Source organism: Cyanistes caeruleus, chromosome 11 (assembly GCF_971803275.1).
Source record: "Cyanistes caeruleus chromosome 11, bCyaCae1.hap1.1, whole genome shotgun sequence".
In the NCBI taxonomy this organism is placed as follows: domain Eukaryota; kingdom Metazoa; phylum Chordata; class Aves; order Passeriformes; family Paridae; genus Cyanistes; species Cyanistes caeruleus.
Window position 1 is genome coordinate 16,832,820 of NC_141711.1, and position 17,307 is coordinate 16,850,126.

The 17,307-nt window shown below is 62.8% G+C and overlaps 3 protein-coding genes across 5 annotated transcripts in view; 2 read left to right on the forward strand and 1 right to left on the reverse strand.

Moving 5' to 3' along the window:
* Window positions 1-1,619, reverse strand: part of RBM6 (RNA binding motif protein 6) — a 57,815-nt gene extending 56,196 nt beyond the window's left edge. For both annotated transcript variants that reach the window (XM_086846243.1, XM_086846244.1), the window contains exon 1: window positions 1,368-1,619. The gene's annotated coding sequence lies outside the window, so the exon portion shown is untranslated. The remainder of the gene's footprint in view (window positions 1-1,367) is intronic.
* Window positions 1,591-6,871, forward strand: MON1A (MON1 vesicular trafficking associated A). Of its 2 annotated transcripts, none has more exons than XM_086846250.1 (6): window positions 1,591-1,776; window positions 3,039-3,180; window positions 3,419-3,886; window positions 4,086-4,851; window positions 4,947-5,094; window positions 5,541-6,871. In XM_086846250.1, exons 2-6 carry the CDS (start codon window positions 3,054-3,056, stop codon window positions 5,679-5,681), a joined length of 1,650 nt encoding a protein of 549 aa, XP_086702376.1. In that variant the 5' UTR covers window positions 1,591-1,776; window positions 3,039-3,053; the 3' UTR covers window positions 5,682-6,871. The 2 variants fall into 2 exon arrangements, with proteins under 2 accessions (XP_086702376.1, XP_086702377.1); XM_086846251.1 differs by having other exon boundaries at window positions 1,761-1,926.
* A 1,209-nt stretch (window positions 6,872-8,080) lies between these two features.
* On the forward strand, window positions 8,081-16,299 carry MST1R (macrophage stimulating 1 receptor). Its single transcript, XM_086845648.1, is given in 21 exon segments — window positions 8,081-8,258; window positions 8,683-9,989; window positions 11,146-11,334; window positions 11,415-11,540; window positions 11,621-11,791; window positions 11,989-12,158; window positions 12,249-12,426; window positions 12,534-12,679; window positions 12,771-12,932; window positions 13,077-13,170; window positions 13,273-13,506; window positions 13,583-13,729; window positions 13,806-13,965; window positions 14,048-14,180; window positions 14,182-14,450; window positions 14,532-14,612; window positions 14,685-14,866; window positions 14,940-15,049; window positions 15,145-15,310; window positions 15,384-15,520; window positions 15,599-16,299. Coding segments are annotated over 20 exon segments (4,362 nt in total). The 5' UTR covers window positions 8,081-8,258; window positions 8,683-8,771; the 3' UTR covers window positions 15,888-16,299.
* Window positions 16,300-17,307: the final 1,008 nt, after the last annotated feature.

Genomic DNA, 17,307 nt, shown 5'->3' on the forward strand with positions numbered 1-17,307 from the left:
GATATTCAGAGCTTCTCTCCCAACAGATTTTGCCAAGACTTGGTATTTATAGAGTATGAGGAAATCAAACACAGAACTACACACGAGAACAGAGGAAGCAGTTTGCTGTGGAACAACTTTCTGTACCCGCTAAAGTTTTTGTAAGGCTGAAGAAAGGAAAAGGCCTCTGTGAAATCCAAGTACTGCAGAAGGTACAAGAGAAAACTATTCCCCAAAGCTACAGAAACTGTGAGCAGCCAAGAAAGCCAGTTACATCAGATGTTAAAGTCAGAGATCCCTAATTGGGAAGAAATATCAAAAGCGTGTCACTGACATGCAAAAGTGAAGGGAGAGGGAACCATTTTGGCTCTCATAGGTGTCAAGCTGGAAGATTTTAATTGTAAAAAAAGGAGATGTGCATACTTTCAATCTATATGATGCTTCTAAAAATATGTATTAGAGACAATCACGTGAATTTTTCCATCCCACTATCCTGACCTTGCTTTTCTCAAAGGACTTCACAAGTGTATTCCTTGTGAAAAGACTCTCACACCACCAACATCCTGCTGGGATAGGAAAGTGAAGCCCACCTTCAGCAGCATTGCCAAAAGTAACACCACACAGCAGCAGCAGCACCAGCCTCTTGAGATGCCAATTGTTTTTCAAAACAGAGCACAGGAGGTCACTGGCATCACTCCCGGTCGTTCCTGATCACTGCCTTACCTGGCCTCCACCAGAGCCAGGCCACATCCTGCCTCCACCTCAGCTTTACTGGCAGCCCAAAATTCCATTTAGCCCAATCTGCTAACACACAGCTCCCATCAGATCCCTCTGCAGCCCAGCATGAATCCAGCCCACTTTGGTCCATCCCTTTTACAACCACAAGCATTCCGAGATGGAAACACACACGACCTGGTGCAAAAAAAGGCTCTAATCTTTATCAGGGCCTCAGAACAACACCGAGATACCGAGAAACACCACAACTGCTGACAATGATACACACGTGGCAGGCCCCAGCACTACCATGTGGGATACCGTATCCTGATCCAAGGGCCGTCCATCCCAACCCCACAACCCACATCCCACTGGGGCCTGAGGTCCTGATGAAGACACGAGCCCACAGCACGCACCTGCAGGCCCACAGCGCCAGGACCTGCTGCCTCACGCCCCGCAGCGGGCCGCCCCCAGCCTCACCCTGTTCCTGCACCACGGGTGACCCCAAAACACACATCCCCCTCATCCCCGTGGGCTCCGCTGCCTCCCCTCCTCTACCACGGACAAGCCCACCCTGAGAGCCCCTCGGGACACTCCTCGCCCCTCCCACCCCACTGAACGAGACGCCCTTTATCCCAGGCGATCCCCTTTATCTCCTGGGAGACCCTTATCACCTCTTCCTCCTCCTCCTCCTCTTCCTCCTCCTGCTCCGCCGCTCCCGCCTCGCACAGGCCCCACGGCCGCCACGGCGAGAATCCGGAATTTCCGGCTCCCTCCTCCCCGCGGGTGCCCAGGGGGTGCTGGGAATTGTAGTGTCTTTATCGCCTCCCTGCCGCCCCTTCTCAGGCGTGTCCTTGTAGCTCACGGACTACAACTCCAATGATCCCCCCTAGGAGCGCACCGCCTACAACCCCCATGATGACCCGCGGCGGGTCGCCGCGATGGCGGGGGTGTCGCCGCGGTCGGGGCCGGGACCGGGGGTAGGGCGGGAGGTGACCGCCCGCCGCCGGCTCCGAGCCCTTCTCCGACCCGCCTAGGCCGTGCCCAGGGGGCTGCAGGGCGGCCCCGGGAGGAGCCGCGGAGGTGGGTCCCTGCGCGTTGCCCTTAAGGGGAGTCCTGGGCCTGGGTCGTGTTGGGGCTGCAGGAGCGGTGACACCTCAGCGCTGGAGGGGGAAGGGGCGGGGTCGGTCCGTGCTGGGCCGGGAGTGAGTCCTGGGGTGAGTCTCGCCCACGGTAAGATCATCAGGGTGAGGAGGAAATGTGAGAACGGGGCCCTAATCCACTCCCCGGCACCCTCCAGGGCTGTGACAGGATTTTAGTGGGGTGTCTGGCTTCCCCCAGGTGCGGACGGGATCCCAGTAAGCTCCCTGGCACTCTCCAGGGCTCCAGGTCACAGGCTCCCCTAGATGAGGACAGAGCCCTTATCTGTTCCCCGGTACTCTCCAAAGCTGTCACAGGGTTTTGTGGGATGAGGATTTACCTCCCCCGGCGGAGGATGGAACTTTGCCCAGTTCCCCAACACCTTCTAGAGCTGTCACAGGTTTGGGGGTGGGGGCTGCATGAACTCCCCCAGGTAAGGACAGGGCCCTGATCCACTGCATGGTTCCCTTCAGGACTATCACAGGAATTCATGGGGGCTGGTCTGGCTCCCCCAGGTGCAGCGTTAGTTGGGATTGGGTTTGGGAGCAGAAGGTGTGCTAGGGCACAGAGCAGAGCCTGGGCTCCATGAGCTTCCCTAGCAGCCAAGTTCAGAAGCACAGGCCCCTAGCCAGCCTGCCTGCCTCCTGTTGCTTTTGTTTGTGTTCACTTTTTCAACCTGGGGGCGGGTTTTCCCCCAGGGAAGGGAGGAAGGAGCGCGCTGGAGGCATGGCCTTTGCTGGAGAGGGCACCCAGCTCCCGGGGTGACGCCATATGTGCCAGCTCAGGAGGACTGTCACCAGCCTCATCCCAACACAGCCACCTAACCCGGTCCAAGGAAGATCATAAACCCCTCCCTTTGCAAACATGAGGCCTCTGGGATTTCAGGTGTATGGGACAAGCCCCATCTAGGGCCGTGTCCCTTCCCCCTCGCTGCACAGGGAGGCTGAGCAGCTTTCATGGGGGAAATCGGGGCCAAGCCTGGATGAAAGGTGCCGTGGCCAGGGAAAGAGCTGGGTCTGCGTGAGAGAGGAAATCCTGCTGGATTAGAGCAGCTTTCCTGACATCTCACCAGAGCTCGGGGCTGCCTGCTGAGCCAGCGGGATTGGGGCTGCGGGTGCTGGCCTGGCTCTGCTGGAGAACAGAGCATTTCTGGACCTGCTTTGAAAGTGAGGGGACACAGGGGTGACACTGTGGGTCACATGCAGGTCCTGCTCCGAGGAATGGCTGCAGATGTCCACAAGAAGAAAAGCTGGGAAGTGCCCAATGGGTCCCTGGCGCCAGGAGATGGGCAGCACACGGAGCGGTCCGAGAGCCCTACACCGGGGCTGGCACAGGGCACAGAGCCAGGTATGGAGCACAGCTCACCAAAGTGAGGGAAGCAGGGGGGGAAAGAGCAGCTCCTCATGCAGGCTGGGACCTCCACAGCTCTGTGGGCAGGGGGAGATGAGCCCAGTCATGACTCCCCACCAGCAGGACCCGCACTCACCGGGTGCTGTGGGATGGGGAGAGGAGGCAGGTCCCCTTTGCATCCTTTCCCCAGCATGGGGGACACATGGACGGATGCTGCATGGCCCGTTGTTCCCAGGGGCGGGCCAGGAGGGAGCCATGTTCGTGCACACCCGCTCCTACGAGGACCTGACCAGTCCCGAGGACGGGGTGGCCGCGGCACGGAGCCCAGAGGAGAGGCGTGGGGAGCCGGCTGAGCAGAGCAGCATGGAGCAGATCAGCAAGGACTTCAGCGAGCTGAGCACACAGCTCACAGGCATGGCCCTCGACCTGGAGGAGGAGATGAGGCCAAGCAATGAGGGGAAGCTGGAGCCATCCCCGCAGACCACCCGCCGTGACTCAGTGCTGTCGGGGAAAGAGGAGGAGGACGTGACCATGGATGCCTGGCGCTTGCACCGGAAGCACGTCTTTGTGCTGAGTGAGGCGGGCAAGCCCGTGTACTCCCGCTATGGCTCTGAGGAGGCCCTGTCCAGCACCATGGGTGTCATGATGGCCCTGGTGTCCTTCCTGGAGGCTGAGAAAAACGCCATCCGGTCCATCCACGCAGGTACCGCCCTGAGGGGGAATGGGGTGGAGTGGGGGGGGGGTCACAGCCTGCCTATCCGTGCGCCTGCCACCATGGGCCATGTCAACTGTCCCCAGGGGCAGATGGGTTACTGTGGGGAGAGGCTGCAGCCTGGCTGTAGCCCTGGGGAGCCAGGCTCACAGGTCTGTCCCCGGACTCCTGGGGACTCCCTCCCAAGCAGATGGCTACAAGGTGGTCTTCGTGCGGAGGAGCCCACTGGTGCTGGTGGCAGTGGCACGCACCCGGCAGTCGGAGCAGGAGATTGCCCATGAACTGCTCTACATCTACTACCAGATTCTGAGCCTGCTCACCTGGACCCAGCTCAACCACATCTTCCAGCAGAAGCAGAACTATGACCTGCGCCGGCTCCTGGCTGGCTCCGAGCGCATCACCGACAACCTGCTGGACCTCATGGCCCACGACCCCAGCTTCCTGATGGGCGCTGTGCGCTGCCTGCCCCTGGCCGCCAGTGTCCGGGACGCTGTCAGCAGCAGCCTGCAGCAGGCCAAAGCCAAGAGCCTGGTCTTCTCCATTCTGCTGTCTGGGAACCAGCTGGTGTCTCTCGTGAGGAAGAAGGATCAGTTCCTTCACCCCATTGACCTCCATCTGCTCTTCAACCTCATCAGCTCTTCTTCCTCTTTCCGGGAGGGTGAAGCCTGGACTCCCATTTGCCTCCCCAAATTCAACTCTAGCGGTTTCTTCCATGCCCACATCTCCTACCTGGAGCAGGAGATGGACCTGTGCCTGCTGCTGGTCTCCACTGACCGTGAGGACTTCTTCACTGTGTCCGACTGCAAGCGGCGCTTCCAGGAGCGCCTGCGGCGGCGGGGGGTGCACCACGCTCTGCAGGAGGCCCTGCGCACCCCCTTCTACAGCGTCGCCCAGGTGGGCATCCCTGACCTCCGGCACTTCATCTACAAGTCCAAGAGCTCCGGGCTCTTCACCAGGTGAGGCCCCGGGGAACCACTGGGCCAAGGCCATGGCATGTGGCATGGGCCAAGCCCCTTCTCCAGGGGGTTAACGGGGTGCTGTGTTCCTGCAGCCCTGAGATTGAGGCTCCCTACGTGCAGGAGGAGGAGAAGGAGAGGCTCTTGGGGCTTTACCAGTACCTGCACAGTCGGGCCCACAACTCTTCACGGCCCCTGAAGAACATTTATTTCACAGGCCCCCGTGAGAACCTCCTGGCGTGGGTAAGGCCGTTGGTGGGGTTTGGGTGAAGCCTGTCTTTTCTGGTCCTGCATGGTGGGAAAGGGGGGTGGTAACACTACACAGCACCAGCTCCATGGTCCCCAGGGAGGACCCCAGCCTGTGCATGGTCCTTTTGAGGGTGAGCCTGCCCCCTGTGTGAGGGAGGGACAGGCTGGGGTAGCAGTGGGAGCTGGTGAATTCCAGCACCAAGGGCTGTCATGCACTCAGTGCTGTGGAGAAAACCCGCTCTGAGGACAAACCCCAGGGTTTGATTCTCCCACTTGTGAGCAAACCAAATGCCACCCATTTAGGGTACCCCACTGCCACTTTGTGTCCCTGCACTGGAGCCCCTCTCCCCATTGCTGGTAGCCCATGGGGGGAACACGGAGTGCCAGCCCCAAGTGGGGCGCAGTCCTGTTCCCAGCATGTGTCCTGTTCCTTCTCTCAGGTAACCAATGCCTTTGAGCTCTACGTATGCTACAGTCCCCTGGGGACCAAGGCCGGCGCCATCAATGCTGTCAACAAGCTCATGAAGTGGATCCGCAAGGAGGAAGACCGACTCTTCATCCTCACACCCCAGACGTACTGATGGGCATCACCCAGGGCATGGAGCCAGCTGGGAGAGCCCCCGCCATGCTGGGGAGCCCATTCCCAGGGATTCCCGGGCTGTGTGTCCAGGGGAGAGGGCATGGTGGGACCCCAGAGCACAGGGAAACTCCACCTGTGGGTCTGTCCAACCTGGTTATTAGAGATGGGGTGCACAGGGAAAGGGAAGGGGGTGAACAGGGCTCTCTCTCAGCTGCAGGCAGTGCCCGAGCTGGGGGGCTGCTCTTCCTCTGCAGTCCCCAGCTCCATCCCTTGTTGTGGGGGTCCTGGAGTGGGGCTGCTGATACCCCAGGTTACTGGAGGGGAGCAGAGCACCTGGGTCCTGCTCCCTGTGCCTGGCATCCCCCTTCTCTTACATCCTGTGGCTGTGCCAAGGGTGAGGTTCCCCAGGGGAGAGATACGGCAGCACTCAGGGGACCCTGTGTTGCTGTTCCCGCAGATGGCAGGTGACACCGTCCAGGTGAGGGACAGGGCTGGCCTGGGGCATACACTGCTCCTCTCCCTGCCTAGTGGGGATCTGGAGCCCCCAAGTGCCAGGGAGCCTCTGCAGTCCCAGAGCAGGTTTGCCCCCTTGGCATCTGTATGAGCCTGGACCCTTCCCACTGTGGCTGTGAAAAGGATGTTTGTCCCTGGGGATGCTGGCAGGCGGGGTGGGTCAGCCTGCCCCAGCTGGGACAGCAGGGTCCTGCCCACCTCACCACAGGGACACAGAGCAGCTCCAGAGAGCCAAGGTGCAAAGGTGTTCGTCAGGGAGCTTGTGGGCTCATGGTTCTGGCAGTGGGTAGTGGACCCTAAAGGGGCAGTTTAAGCACATCTCCTTGGAGACACCCCTGGTGCAGGGCCATGGTGCTCTCCAGCCCATGGAGAGTTTCCCCTTTGGCATGGGAGCACCTGTCCCCCAAACCCAGCCCCTCGAGCCAGCTACGCTGAGCTTCCTGCACCTCCCTGACCACCCCAGGCACTGGTGCAGGGCTGACCTGTGAACGTCTCGGGGCTGTCTCAATACTGCTGGAATAGGTGTTGGAGGAGGGGCAGAGCCATCAGGGTGATAGCCCGGCACAGAGGGAGCTGGGAAGGATCCGGCAGGGCTAGCACAGGGGTCTGCTCCTGTATTTATGCTCCTGCCAGAGTGTAATCGCTTGTCTTTGCTCATAAACATTATCTGGACCCTAAGTTAAGTCTTGTCACGTTCCTGTATGTTCACGGGAGTGGGGGGATGACCAAGCTGGGGTGGGGGGAAAGTTTGTTCCAAGTTTTGGTACGGTGCAGTCCAGCCCCGGGGATCTGCTGGGAGCCAGGAAAGCTGCCTGGGAGCGTTTCGAGGCTGCCGGGGTTGTGCTGGCAGGAGGCGGCGCTGGCTGGAGACTGGGAGCGGCAAAATCCGCGGGCTGAGCTGGCCACGGCCAGCTCATGTCGAAACCGAGCAGAGGCGCAGCCGGAGGAAGGAGCTGTTGGGTAAGGCCCGGAGCCAGCGGAACTCCGGGCCTTGCACAACTCGGGCCGGGAGCCTGGGAGGGCCGGGGCTGGCCGGACGGTAGGCACAGGGGATTTTCGGCAGGCTCAGCTTCTCCTGGGACCAAAGTCCCCAGCACCTTGCTCACCTGGAGGAAAGGTCCATGTGCAAAGCTGGGATTCATGGCCCCAGCGTCCAAGGGCAGCAGGGCACGTGGAGTGCCAATCCATGTATGGATCAGGATGTATAGGATCTTCCCACATCCCTACGAACAGCAGTCACTCCCAGAGGTGCTGGCACCTCCTGCCACTGCCTGCAGCCAGGGAGGAAAGGGACATGAGACACAGAATAGGCACAACAGAAATAACCCTCACAGCTGCCCTGGCAAAGCTGTGGCTCTCCCAGCCCTGCTCCTTTTTCCCAGCTGGGAACTCCGGTGCTGAGCCTGCTGCACTCGCCAAGGCTGCCCTGTTGGCCTGGGAGCGAGCAGCGAACGCGGTGCCACCGCAGGAACTTTGGGGAAGCGGCAATTTCGATTCCATCTGTCGGGATGTCAGCCGTCCCTACGGCAGCGGGGCTGGGGGCTGCGGCTGAGGGGCCAAGGGCTACCGACATGCAGGACCCCACTCGCACCCAGGGCTGCTGCTGGCAGCCACCTCCCAGCCACGGGGCTCCCCCGATGGCCACCCGGACCTGCCGCGGGCAGCCGAGGCACTGTGCCAGCCCTGCACCCGTGCTCCGATCAGCGGCCCCGACTCACACCCGTGCGCCTCTTGGGCACCGTGCCCAGCCGTGCCTGTCCCCCCGGCAGTGCCCAGCGACCCTCCGGCTACCCCGGCCTCCGAACACCCCCGTCGCCCCGGGCTGCGTGTGCCGGTGCCGGCCCTCGGGGAGCCCCGGGCGGTGCGGGGACAGGACCCGCCCACCCCGTTCCGCCCTGGCCCGTCCCGCCTCGCCCGCTCCGTCCCGGCCCCGCTCCGCCCTGTCCCGGCACGGCACGGCACGGCAGCGCCCAGGTGAGCGCCCTGCCGCCCGGCAGCGCCCGGATCGGACCCGACAGGACGGATGGGGCGAGAGCAGCCGAACCCAGTGGAGACCTCGGACCCGGTGAGCTGCGGCGGGGCCGCGGGTGGAGGCCGGGGGTAGTTCGGGGTCCCAGTCCCGGGAGGCCGGCGGGGCCTTGTCCTAGTCCCGCAGGGATCCCCAGTTCCCTTTGCTGTCCCGGGGGCTGGCAGGGTCCCTATCCCAGTCCCCGGAAAGGGTCATTGCAGGGCAGAGATGCCCCAGGGTGACAGGCAGAGTCTGTAGGTGGCAGAAGGCAGGATCTGTCCCTCTGCCACAGGCAGCTTGGCATCACCTCCTACTCATGGTATTTCGGAAGAGGTTTTGTGTGACTGATCCTCCCTCGGCACTACCCAAAATCATCTGGCCCTTGGGAACCCTGGCACCCCCAACTGACTCCCGACTGTGGCTGTGCCCAGGTCTTCACCTAAAATAAGCGGGTAAAACCCTTCCTTTTTTATTTTGGCAGATGCAATGGTGGCCCACCCTCCATATGAGTTCTGAGCCTGCTGGGTGCTGAGCACCGTCAATAACCCCACACCAGTGGCACTGCACAGCATGGGCCTGTTGCGCTGTGTGTGCCTCTGGCTGCTGCTCGCCCTGACCCGGCTGCGTGCTGGTGCCTGGCAGTGTCCCCGCATCCCTTACAGCTCCATCAGGAACTTCTCCATCCCCTACACACTGCCCAGCCTCGATGCTGGCAGCCCCATCCAGAATGTTGCTGTCTTCACCGACTCCGATGGCCCAGTCGCTGTCTTTGTGGCTGTCAGGAACCGCATCCTGTTGGTCAGCCCCGACCTGCGCCTGCTCTCCGTCCTTATCACCGGCCCGGTGGGCAGTGCCAAGTGTGAGATCTGTCGCCTGTGCCCAGCCACCACAGATGGCCCTGAGGACACAGACAATGTCCTGTTGCTGCTGGACCCGCTGGAGCCATGGCTGTACAGTTGTGGCACGGCACAGCATGGGCTGTGCTATCAGCACCAGCTGGAGGTGCAGGACGGTAAGGTGGCCATCACAGCCACGCACTGCCTGTACTCGGCCATGGGCAACGGCCCTGCGTTCTGCCCTGACTGTGTGGTCAGCCCACTGGGGACCAGTGCCACTGTGGTGGCCACCTCTTACGCCTCCTTCTTCTACCTCGGCTCCACCGTCAACAGCAGTGTGGCAGCACGGTACAGCCCGCAGTCGGTGTCCGTGCGACGCCTGAAGGGCACCTTGGATGGCTTTTCAAACGACTTCCAGTGGCTGACGGTGCTGCCGCAATACCGCAACAACTACACCATCCACTATGTGCACTCCTTTGCCGACGGGGACCACGTCTACTTCCTGATGGTGCAGCCGGAACAGCCGGGATCTACAGTGTTCCACACGCGCCTGGCACGGCTCAGCACCCACGAGCGTGACCTCCGCCGCTACCGCGAGCTCGTCCTCGACTGCCGCTTTGAGTCCAAGCGCCGGCGCCGGCGCAGCAGCGAGGAGGATGCTGAGAGGGACATCGCCTACAACGTGCTGCAGGCAGCCCACGCTGCCCGCCCTGGTGCACGCCTGGCCCGCGACCTCGGCATCAACGACACCGACACCGTGCTCTTCGGTGCCTTTGCCGAGAGCTGGCCGGAGAGCCGAGTGCCGCAGGAGAACGCGGCTGTCTGCGCCTTCCCCCTCCGCCTCCTCAATCAGGCCATGGAGGAGGGCATGGAGAAGTGCTGTGGAACCGGGCACCAGCCACTGCTGCGGGGTCTCAGTTTCTTCCAGCCAGTGGAGTACTGCCCACACAATGTGAGTGCTCCACCCTGCGCCGCATCTGGCCCGGGGACCCTGGGGGTTGGCTGGGATGTGGGAAAGTGGGTTCAGGAGCTGGGAAACACTGGTAGAGCAGGATGGATGGTGGGGCTGGGTAGGGCGGGGGGAGAGCAGCATCAACCAGGTGTGAGTCAGCTCAGCAGCCACCCACCACCTACTGCAGGGGCTGCTGTGTTCCGGCAGCCCCGCTGCACCAGGGAGGCCCGGTGCGGGCGGGGATCCTGTTGAGCTCCCACCTCACTGGTACACGTGTCAGCACATGGGCACACTGCCACATGTCATGCATTGGGCCAGCCCCTCTCCTGGTATGGCTTCCCCAGGAGCCTCGACTCCGGTGTCCGTGGTGACTGTCCCTGGACCCCAGCCATCCTCTCCAGCTTGTTTTTGTCAGGGGGTGGGCAGGAAAGCCACAGGGCCTCGGTGCTTCGCAGGCTGGATGTGTGAGGTACAGGCTGCTCCTGCCTTGTCCCCCAGGCCCAGCCACCGCCTTCTCTGGGCAAATAAACCGCAGGCGGAAGTGCAATTAGTCACCGGGGTTCCTCGCCTGCCGCAGCCGCGGGGCAGGAACACCGTGTCCCAGGTACAAGCCCCGGCACGGCCAGGATGCAGATGGGTGGGCACCCCAGCAGGGCCCCCTCATCCCAGCACATGACACAAGTTTTGGTGTCCTCAGCCAGGCCCAGGGCAAGGTGCAGCCAAATCCCCTCCTCTTCCTGCACAGAGCAGACAGCTCACTGCTGCTGACTCACTCTGTGGCAGGGGAAACTCAGAGGGGACCCCAGCCCTTCTGCATTGGGGGTGTCCAGTGGGGACACAATGGCTCCTGGTGTTCCTTTTCAACCCCAGTCCCTCGCTGAGCTCCAAGAGTCATCCTGGAGTGTGCATCCTGTGGTGCCAGCGCAAATAACTATATCCAGATGGGGTGGGAGGGGAGGGCAGGATCTGACGCCACGTGGGGGACTGAGGGAGGGCCTACTGATGTGTTTTTTTCCCCCAAAATTTCCCAGCCTGGAGGGAAACTTAAGCAATCTGGTGCTGCCCCAAAATATCTCACAGCTCAAGTTGGTGCCTATCTGTGAGGGTGTGGGAGTCAGGGTGGCAGGTCGAGTCACCACCCCATGTTTGGCCACAGGTGAACCTGTCAGCACCAGTGATCAACACCAGCTGCTGGGATCAGCCCACCCTCGTCCCTGCTGCCTCCCACAAAGTGGACCTGTTCAACGGGCAGCTGACAGGTGTCCTCCTCACCTCCCTCTTTGTCACCGCCATGGGAGACGTCACTGTGGCTCACCTGGGCACAGCAGAAGGACGCATCTTCCAGGTGGGATGGGGGATCAGGAGGGGTGGCAGGTCCTGGCAGGCTGTGGGCTATGCTTAGCCCCCTGCTCTGCCCTGCTGCAGATGGTGCTCCAGCGCTCCAGCTCCTACCTTGTGACCTTGTCCAACTTCTCCCTGGGAGAGCCAGGGCCAGTGCGAGGTGCCATGGGGCTGCAAAGCCACTCGCTGTTCTTCACTGCCGGCACCAAGGTGAGTGGGGGGTCTCAGACGAGGGGCATAGGGTGGGCATGGAGCTCCACGTGTCCCTGACCTCCACTCTCCATCCCCAGGTGTGGCTCCTGAACGTCACCGGCCCTGGCTGTCGCCACTTCTCCACGTGCCAGCACTGCCTGCGGGCCGAGCGCTTCATGGGCTGCGGCTGGTGCGGGGATGGCTGCAGGCGCCGCCACGAGTGCAGCGGCCACTGGGTGCAGGACAGCTGCCCACCCGTCCTCACCGACGTAGGTCTGCGCTGCCGTCCCCCTGCTCCTCACACCTCCCGGCCACTCGGATGGGGAGGGACATGGCAAATGGGGTGGCCTGTGGTGGAACCCCCTCCCTGGGATGGGTGTTGTGTTCCTCAGGGAAGAGCATTTCTGCACCCACAACAGTCACTGGGCTTTGGGAGCTTGGGGTGACGCAGGTGCCTCTCCCACAGTTCCATCCCCGGAGTGCCCCGCTGCGGGGTCGGACACGGGTGACGCTCTGTGGAATGACCTTCCGCTCCCACTCGGGCCCCGACCCCAGCCGCAGCCCCCGCGGTGCCAGCCGGGTGGCAGTGGGACGGCGAGGCTGCACCGTGCTGCCGGAGGAGAGCCACAGCTACAGGTGTGCAGCAGTGCTGGGACAGGACAGCAGCAGAAAGGGGTCTGGGGCTGCCCCCCGGCCTGGGGCTGATCCCCCGTCGCTGTCCCGCAGACCCCCGCCCACCTCTCGCCGCAAGGAGTTTGTGGATGTGCTGGTGTGTGAGCTGGAGCCGGGGGGGCCGGCAGCAGTGGGGGGCCCGGCCGATGTGGTTCTCACTGTGGAGGAACCCACCAGACCCTTTGGCTTCCGCGTCTACGGCTCCGCCAGGCTCGGCGGCTTCGTCTTCGTGGTATGGTTCCCCACCGGCAGCGCCCCTGGCAGGGTCGGGGGGGTGGTTTGGCTCACTCGGCGGGGTTTGGCTCACTCACCCATCCCACTGACCCCATCTCTGCTCAGGAGCCCAACGTCAGTGCCCTGCACCCCCCGTTTGGCCCCCGGGGGGGTGGCACCCTCCTGTCACTGCACGGCAGACACCTCTCGGCAGGGAGCAGCTGGCGGGTGACGGTCAATGGCTCCGAGTGTGCCCTGACCGGGCAGCCCAGGTACACCCCTGTTCTGTCCCCGCCTGGCACAGCCGGGTCCCGGCACGGGGAGCCCCCGCAGTCCCCCCAGCCACGGCTGTCGTGTCTCCAGCCAGGACAACGGGACAATCGGGTGCACGGCTCCCGCCGCCGCTGGCCCGGGCCCAGCCCGGGTAGCCTTGTGGATCGACGGGGAGGAGTTCCCGGCTCCCGGGCCCTTCCAGTACCGCCCCGACCCCACGGTATCCGCCGTCGTCCCCAGCTGCAGCTATGAGTGAGTGCGTGGGCTCCCTTCTCCTGGCTGAGGGGACAGCCCTGTCCTGCCAACTGCCCTGGCTGGGCTGGATGAGGTGCTGGGAATTGCGGGCACCCTGGGGACCGTGTGCACCCCGGGGAATCTGATCCCCGCCCACCGCAGGGGCTCGCTGCTCACCATTATCGGCACCCACCTGGACTCTGTGTATCGCGCCAAGATCCGCTTTGAAGCCGGTGGTGTGATTACCCAAGCCACAGTAAGCACCGGGGTGTGGGACCATCGCCCCCCGGCCCTGCCCACCCCACCGCAGTCCCCCGGGCACATTCCGAGCCGGTGCTCAGCATCTCCCTCCCCACAGGAGTGTGAGGAGCCGCCGGCACCGGAGCGGCTGCTGTGCCACAGTCCAGCTTTCCCCTTCGAGAGCAAGGTGCCCAAGGAGGTGGTGCTGGGGAACCTGAGCGTGCTGCTGGACGGCGCCGATGGCCGCTGGCTGTTCCGCCTCCGCTACTACTCCCGGCCCAAGGTTTACCCCTTGGAGCAGGAGGGCAGGCGGCTCCGCCTCAAGCCCGGCGATGATGAGATCGAGGTGCACGTACGTGGGGCAGTGGGGTGAGGGTAGGGGGTCCCACTGCCAGGACCCCCGAGATCACGGTGCTCTCTCTGGGCAGCAATTGGGGCTGGATGCCGTGGCCAGCTGCATGAACATCACCATGACGGTGGGGGGCCGGGACTGCCACCCCAACGTCCTGAAGAACGAGGTGACGTGCCGCCTGCCCCGCGAGCTGCACCTGACCTCCGCTGGGGCCCCCGTGGAGGTAGGAACCCTCTGGGTGGGCAGCCACACGCCCCAGTTCCCCCCACCCCATCCCTGCTGAGCCCCTGATCCTCCAGATCTGTGTGAACGGAGCCTGTGAGGCGCTGGGCTGGGTGCTGTCCTCCCCCACCTCGCTGGACCTGGCCGCCAGCCTGGCTCTGGGCACCGGCATCACCTTCTTGGTCTGCTGCATCCTGGCTGCCGTGCTGTTCCGCTGGCGCTGGAGTAAGAGGCGGGGTGAGTGCCGTGCTGGCCGGGCACTCTGGTGCCCCCCAGACTCCTGCCACGCCACCCCCTACCCACTCACTGCTGCCTGCAGGTACGGAGAACCTGGAGCTGCTGGCACAGCCCGGCCGCAGCGACCCCCCCATCACCACCCAGCGCCCCGGCGTCGACTACAGAGAGGTGCTGGGTAAGTGGGTGTCACCCGTGGGTGGCGGGGTGCTGGGTGCTGCCAGCCCTCACCCCGCCTCTGCCTGTCCCAGCAGTGCTGAACACAGCGGGCACTCCCGGCCCCGTGGGGCCCCGCACACGAGTCACCAGTGCCGGTGCCAATGGCAGTGCCGGGGCTGGTGCAGCGGGCGGCGGATCCCCCATGCCACTGCTCAGGGCCTCATCCTGCTGCCTGGAGGATCTGCGGCCGGAGCTGCTGGAGGAAGTAAAGGACATCCTCATCCCTGAGGAGCGGCTTGTCACCCACCGCCACCAGGTCATCGGCAAAGGTGACTCTACACCCCAATTTGGCTGTGGCGTTACCTGCCCAATGTGTGTGGGTGCCAGCTTTGTGCCACCTGTCCCTGCAGGACACTTTGGCAGCGTCTACCACGGCACCTACACGGACCCGCTGCTGGGCGACCTCCACTGCGCTGTCAAGTCCCTGCACCGTGAGTAGCTCCCCCTCCCACGCGTGCTCCCGTGGCACAGCAGCGGAATGGCCACAGCTCAGCTCTCCGCAGGCATCACGGACCTGGAGGAAGTGGAGGAGTTCCTGCGCGAGGGCATCCTCATGAAGAGCTTCCACCACCCGCAGGTGCTCTCGCTGCTGGGGGTGTGCCTGCCCCGCCATGGGCTGCCCCTTGTCGTCCTGCCCTACATGCGCCACGGGGACCTGCGCCAGTTCATCCGCACCCAGGAGCGGGTAGGGGGTACCCCGAGGGGGGTGGGCCGTGGTGGGTGCCAAGGTCTCCATGCTCACTACTCCCATCTCACAGAGCCCTACAGTGAAGGAGCTCATTGGCTTCGGGCTGCAGGTGGCCCTGGGCATGGAGTACCTGGCCCAGAAGAAGTTTGTGCATCGGGACCTGGCAGCCAGGAACTGCATGTAAGTGTGGCTGCGTCCTCCAGACCTCCACCAGAGGGTAACTGCTTGGGTCTGGGGATGCCCAGGAGTCCCCACCTTGACCTGGTGTCCTACAGGCTGGACGAGACGCTGACAGTAAAGGTGGCTGACTTTGGGCTGGCACGCGACGTGTTTGGCAAGGAGTACTACAGCATCCGGCAGCACCGCCACGCCAAGCTGCCCGTCAAGTGGATGGCTCTGGAGAGCCTCCAGACCCAAAAATTCACCACAAAGTCTGATGTGGTAGGCATGACCCCCCTCCCCATCCCCCATCTTCATCCTACCTGTGTGCCCATGGCAGTTCTCTTCTCGGCAGTGGTCCTTTGGGGTGCTCATGTGGGAGCTGCTGACACGTGGGGCGTCGCCGTATGCCGGGGTGGACCCCTACGACATGGCCCGCTACCTGCTGCAGGGGAGACGCCTGCCACAGCCCTCTCACTGCCCCGACACCCTGTGAGCGGAGCTGGGGGTGGGCAGGGTGGCAGGGGGTGTCCTGGGGTGCTGCCAGCGCTGACTGGGATGTCGGTACAGCTACAGGGTGATGCTGAGCTGCTGGGAGCCGGCGCCCGAGGAGAGACCGTCCTTCACCGGGCTGGTGGGTGAGCTGGAGCGTGTCCTGGCTGCGCTGGATGGTGAGCACTATGTCAACCTGGCTGTCACCTACATCAACCTGGACTGGGGTCCTCCCTTTCCCCCTGCTCCCCGGGGGCAGCTGACTGATAGCGAGGATGAGGATGAACCAAATGAGGAGGTGGAAGAAGAGAAGGAAGAGGAGGAGGAAGAGAAGGAAGAGGAGGATGATGACACATCTGTGTGCTGATGGGGATTCCTGCACCGTGGGATCTCCCAGACCCCCATATACCACAGGCACACTCCCCTGAGGAGGGATGCAATGTGCAGCCGGATGCTATGGGGCACCCTCCCTATGGGATGGGTGCTAGGAGGCAGCTGGGTGCTGTGGAGTGCTCTCCAGTGGCTCACACCCAGACCTTGCTGGCTGTTCCCCAGGACTGGTCCTGCACCACAGGATACTGGGGGCTCAGTCCTGCGCTGGCTGGGTGGTGTGAGGCTCAGCCCCACAGTGATGAGTGTGTGCTCTGGGGCTCAGTCCCATAGTGGATGGGTGCTGTGGGCCCCATACCCAGCAGGTGATGTTGGGTGGCCTGGCCTTCCCAGGGCTCCCATGGAGTTTCCAGCCTCTTGGCTGCTCATTAAAACGTAATTGTATTTTTTCCTGGCTGAGGCTTTGTGTCTTTGAGGGGGCCATGCACTGAGGAGGGGGCACCCACTGTTGCTGTGCCAGTGAAAGGTGGCAAAGGTGATGCACAACGGTGCTGCTGTGGCCACCCTGGAACCATCCCCCAGTTCCTACCAGGCCAGGGCCCCACTTTGCACCATGTCCCACCATGGCCCTCTGACCTTGGGATGTCTGGGAGGGTTTTCCTAAAAGTCCTGCTCCCAGCCATATCCAGCCCATGGCCAAGGTGGCTGTAGGGCATGAGGCATGTTAGGTGCACCATGCTCTTGGCATGGGGTGATGATGGCCCTGCAGTCCTGGCAGATGGCTCATGCTGGCCCTGGTATTCATGGCACGATGGATGCATGGAATTGCAGTGCCCATGGGCTCATGATGCTCCTGGGATGAAAGGTGCCCCGGCATCAGACCAGGATGCTCTTGAGGTCATGGGTGCTCAGTCATGGGATCATGGAGCCCAGGGCATGGGGTTTCAGTGTCCCTGGAACTGAAGTGCCTGTGGGACCACAGTGCCCAGGACATGCGATCACAGTGAGGGCACGATGGCATCCAGCCCATCAACTGCTCCTCACCCTGCCTGCCTGCACAGGGTCCAGTGGGGCACACTGCTTCGGGCTTGGGGCTGATGTCTGGTGACCAAGAGTCATTACCAGCTTCACTTAATGACACCTTTATTGCTTCAGCACTGCCTGTGCAGGGGAAGGTGCAGCTCATGCCTCAGGGCACGCCAAGAGATGGGCATGGGTCTGTGATGCTTGCTGCCCTGTGAGCTGGTTTTGTGCTCCTTTTGATGGAAGTGGTGGCAGATGCCACATTTGCAAGGAACTCATCCTGATGAAGATGTCCCTTCTGCCCCAGTTTTGGGGCAAAAATCACCTAGAACAAGACACTGGAAAAGAGGAGAGGAGCAGTGATGGGCATCCCTTGCCTGGGTGCAGGTTCAGAGTTCAGGGCAGGGATCAAGGGCAGGGTCTGGGATGGATGG

Bases quoted from the DNA above. Each gene is read 5' to 3' on its own strand.
- MON1A (XM_086846250.1), top strand. From the start codon at position 3,054: ATGGCTGCAGATGTCCACAAGAAGAAAAGCTGGGAAGTGCCCAATGGG. The intron at 4,852-4,946 runs GTGAGGCCCCGG...GTGTTCCTGCAG, and splicing joins AGCTCCGGGCTCTTCACCAG to CCCTGAGATTGAGGCTCCCT. The intron at 5,095-5,540 runs GTAAGGCCGTTG...TCCTTCTCTCAG, and splicing joins GTGAGAACCTCCTGGCGTGG to GTAACCAATGCCTTTGAGCT.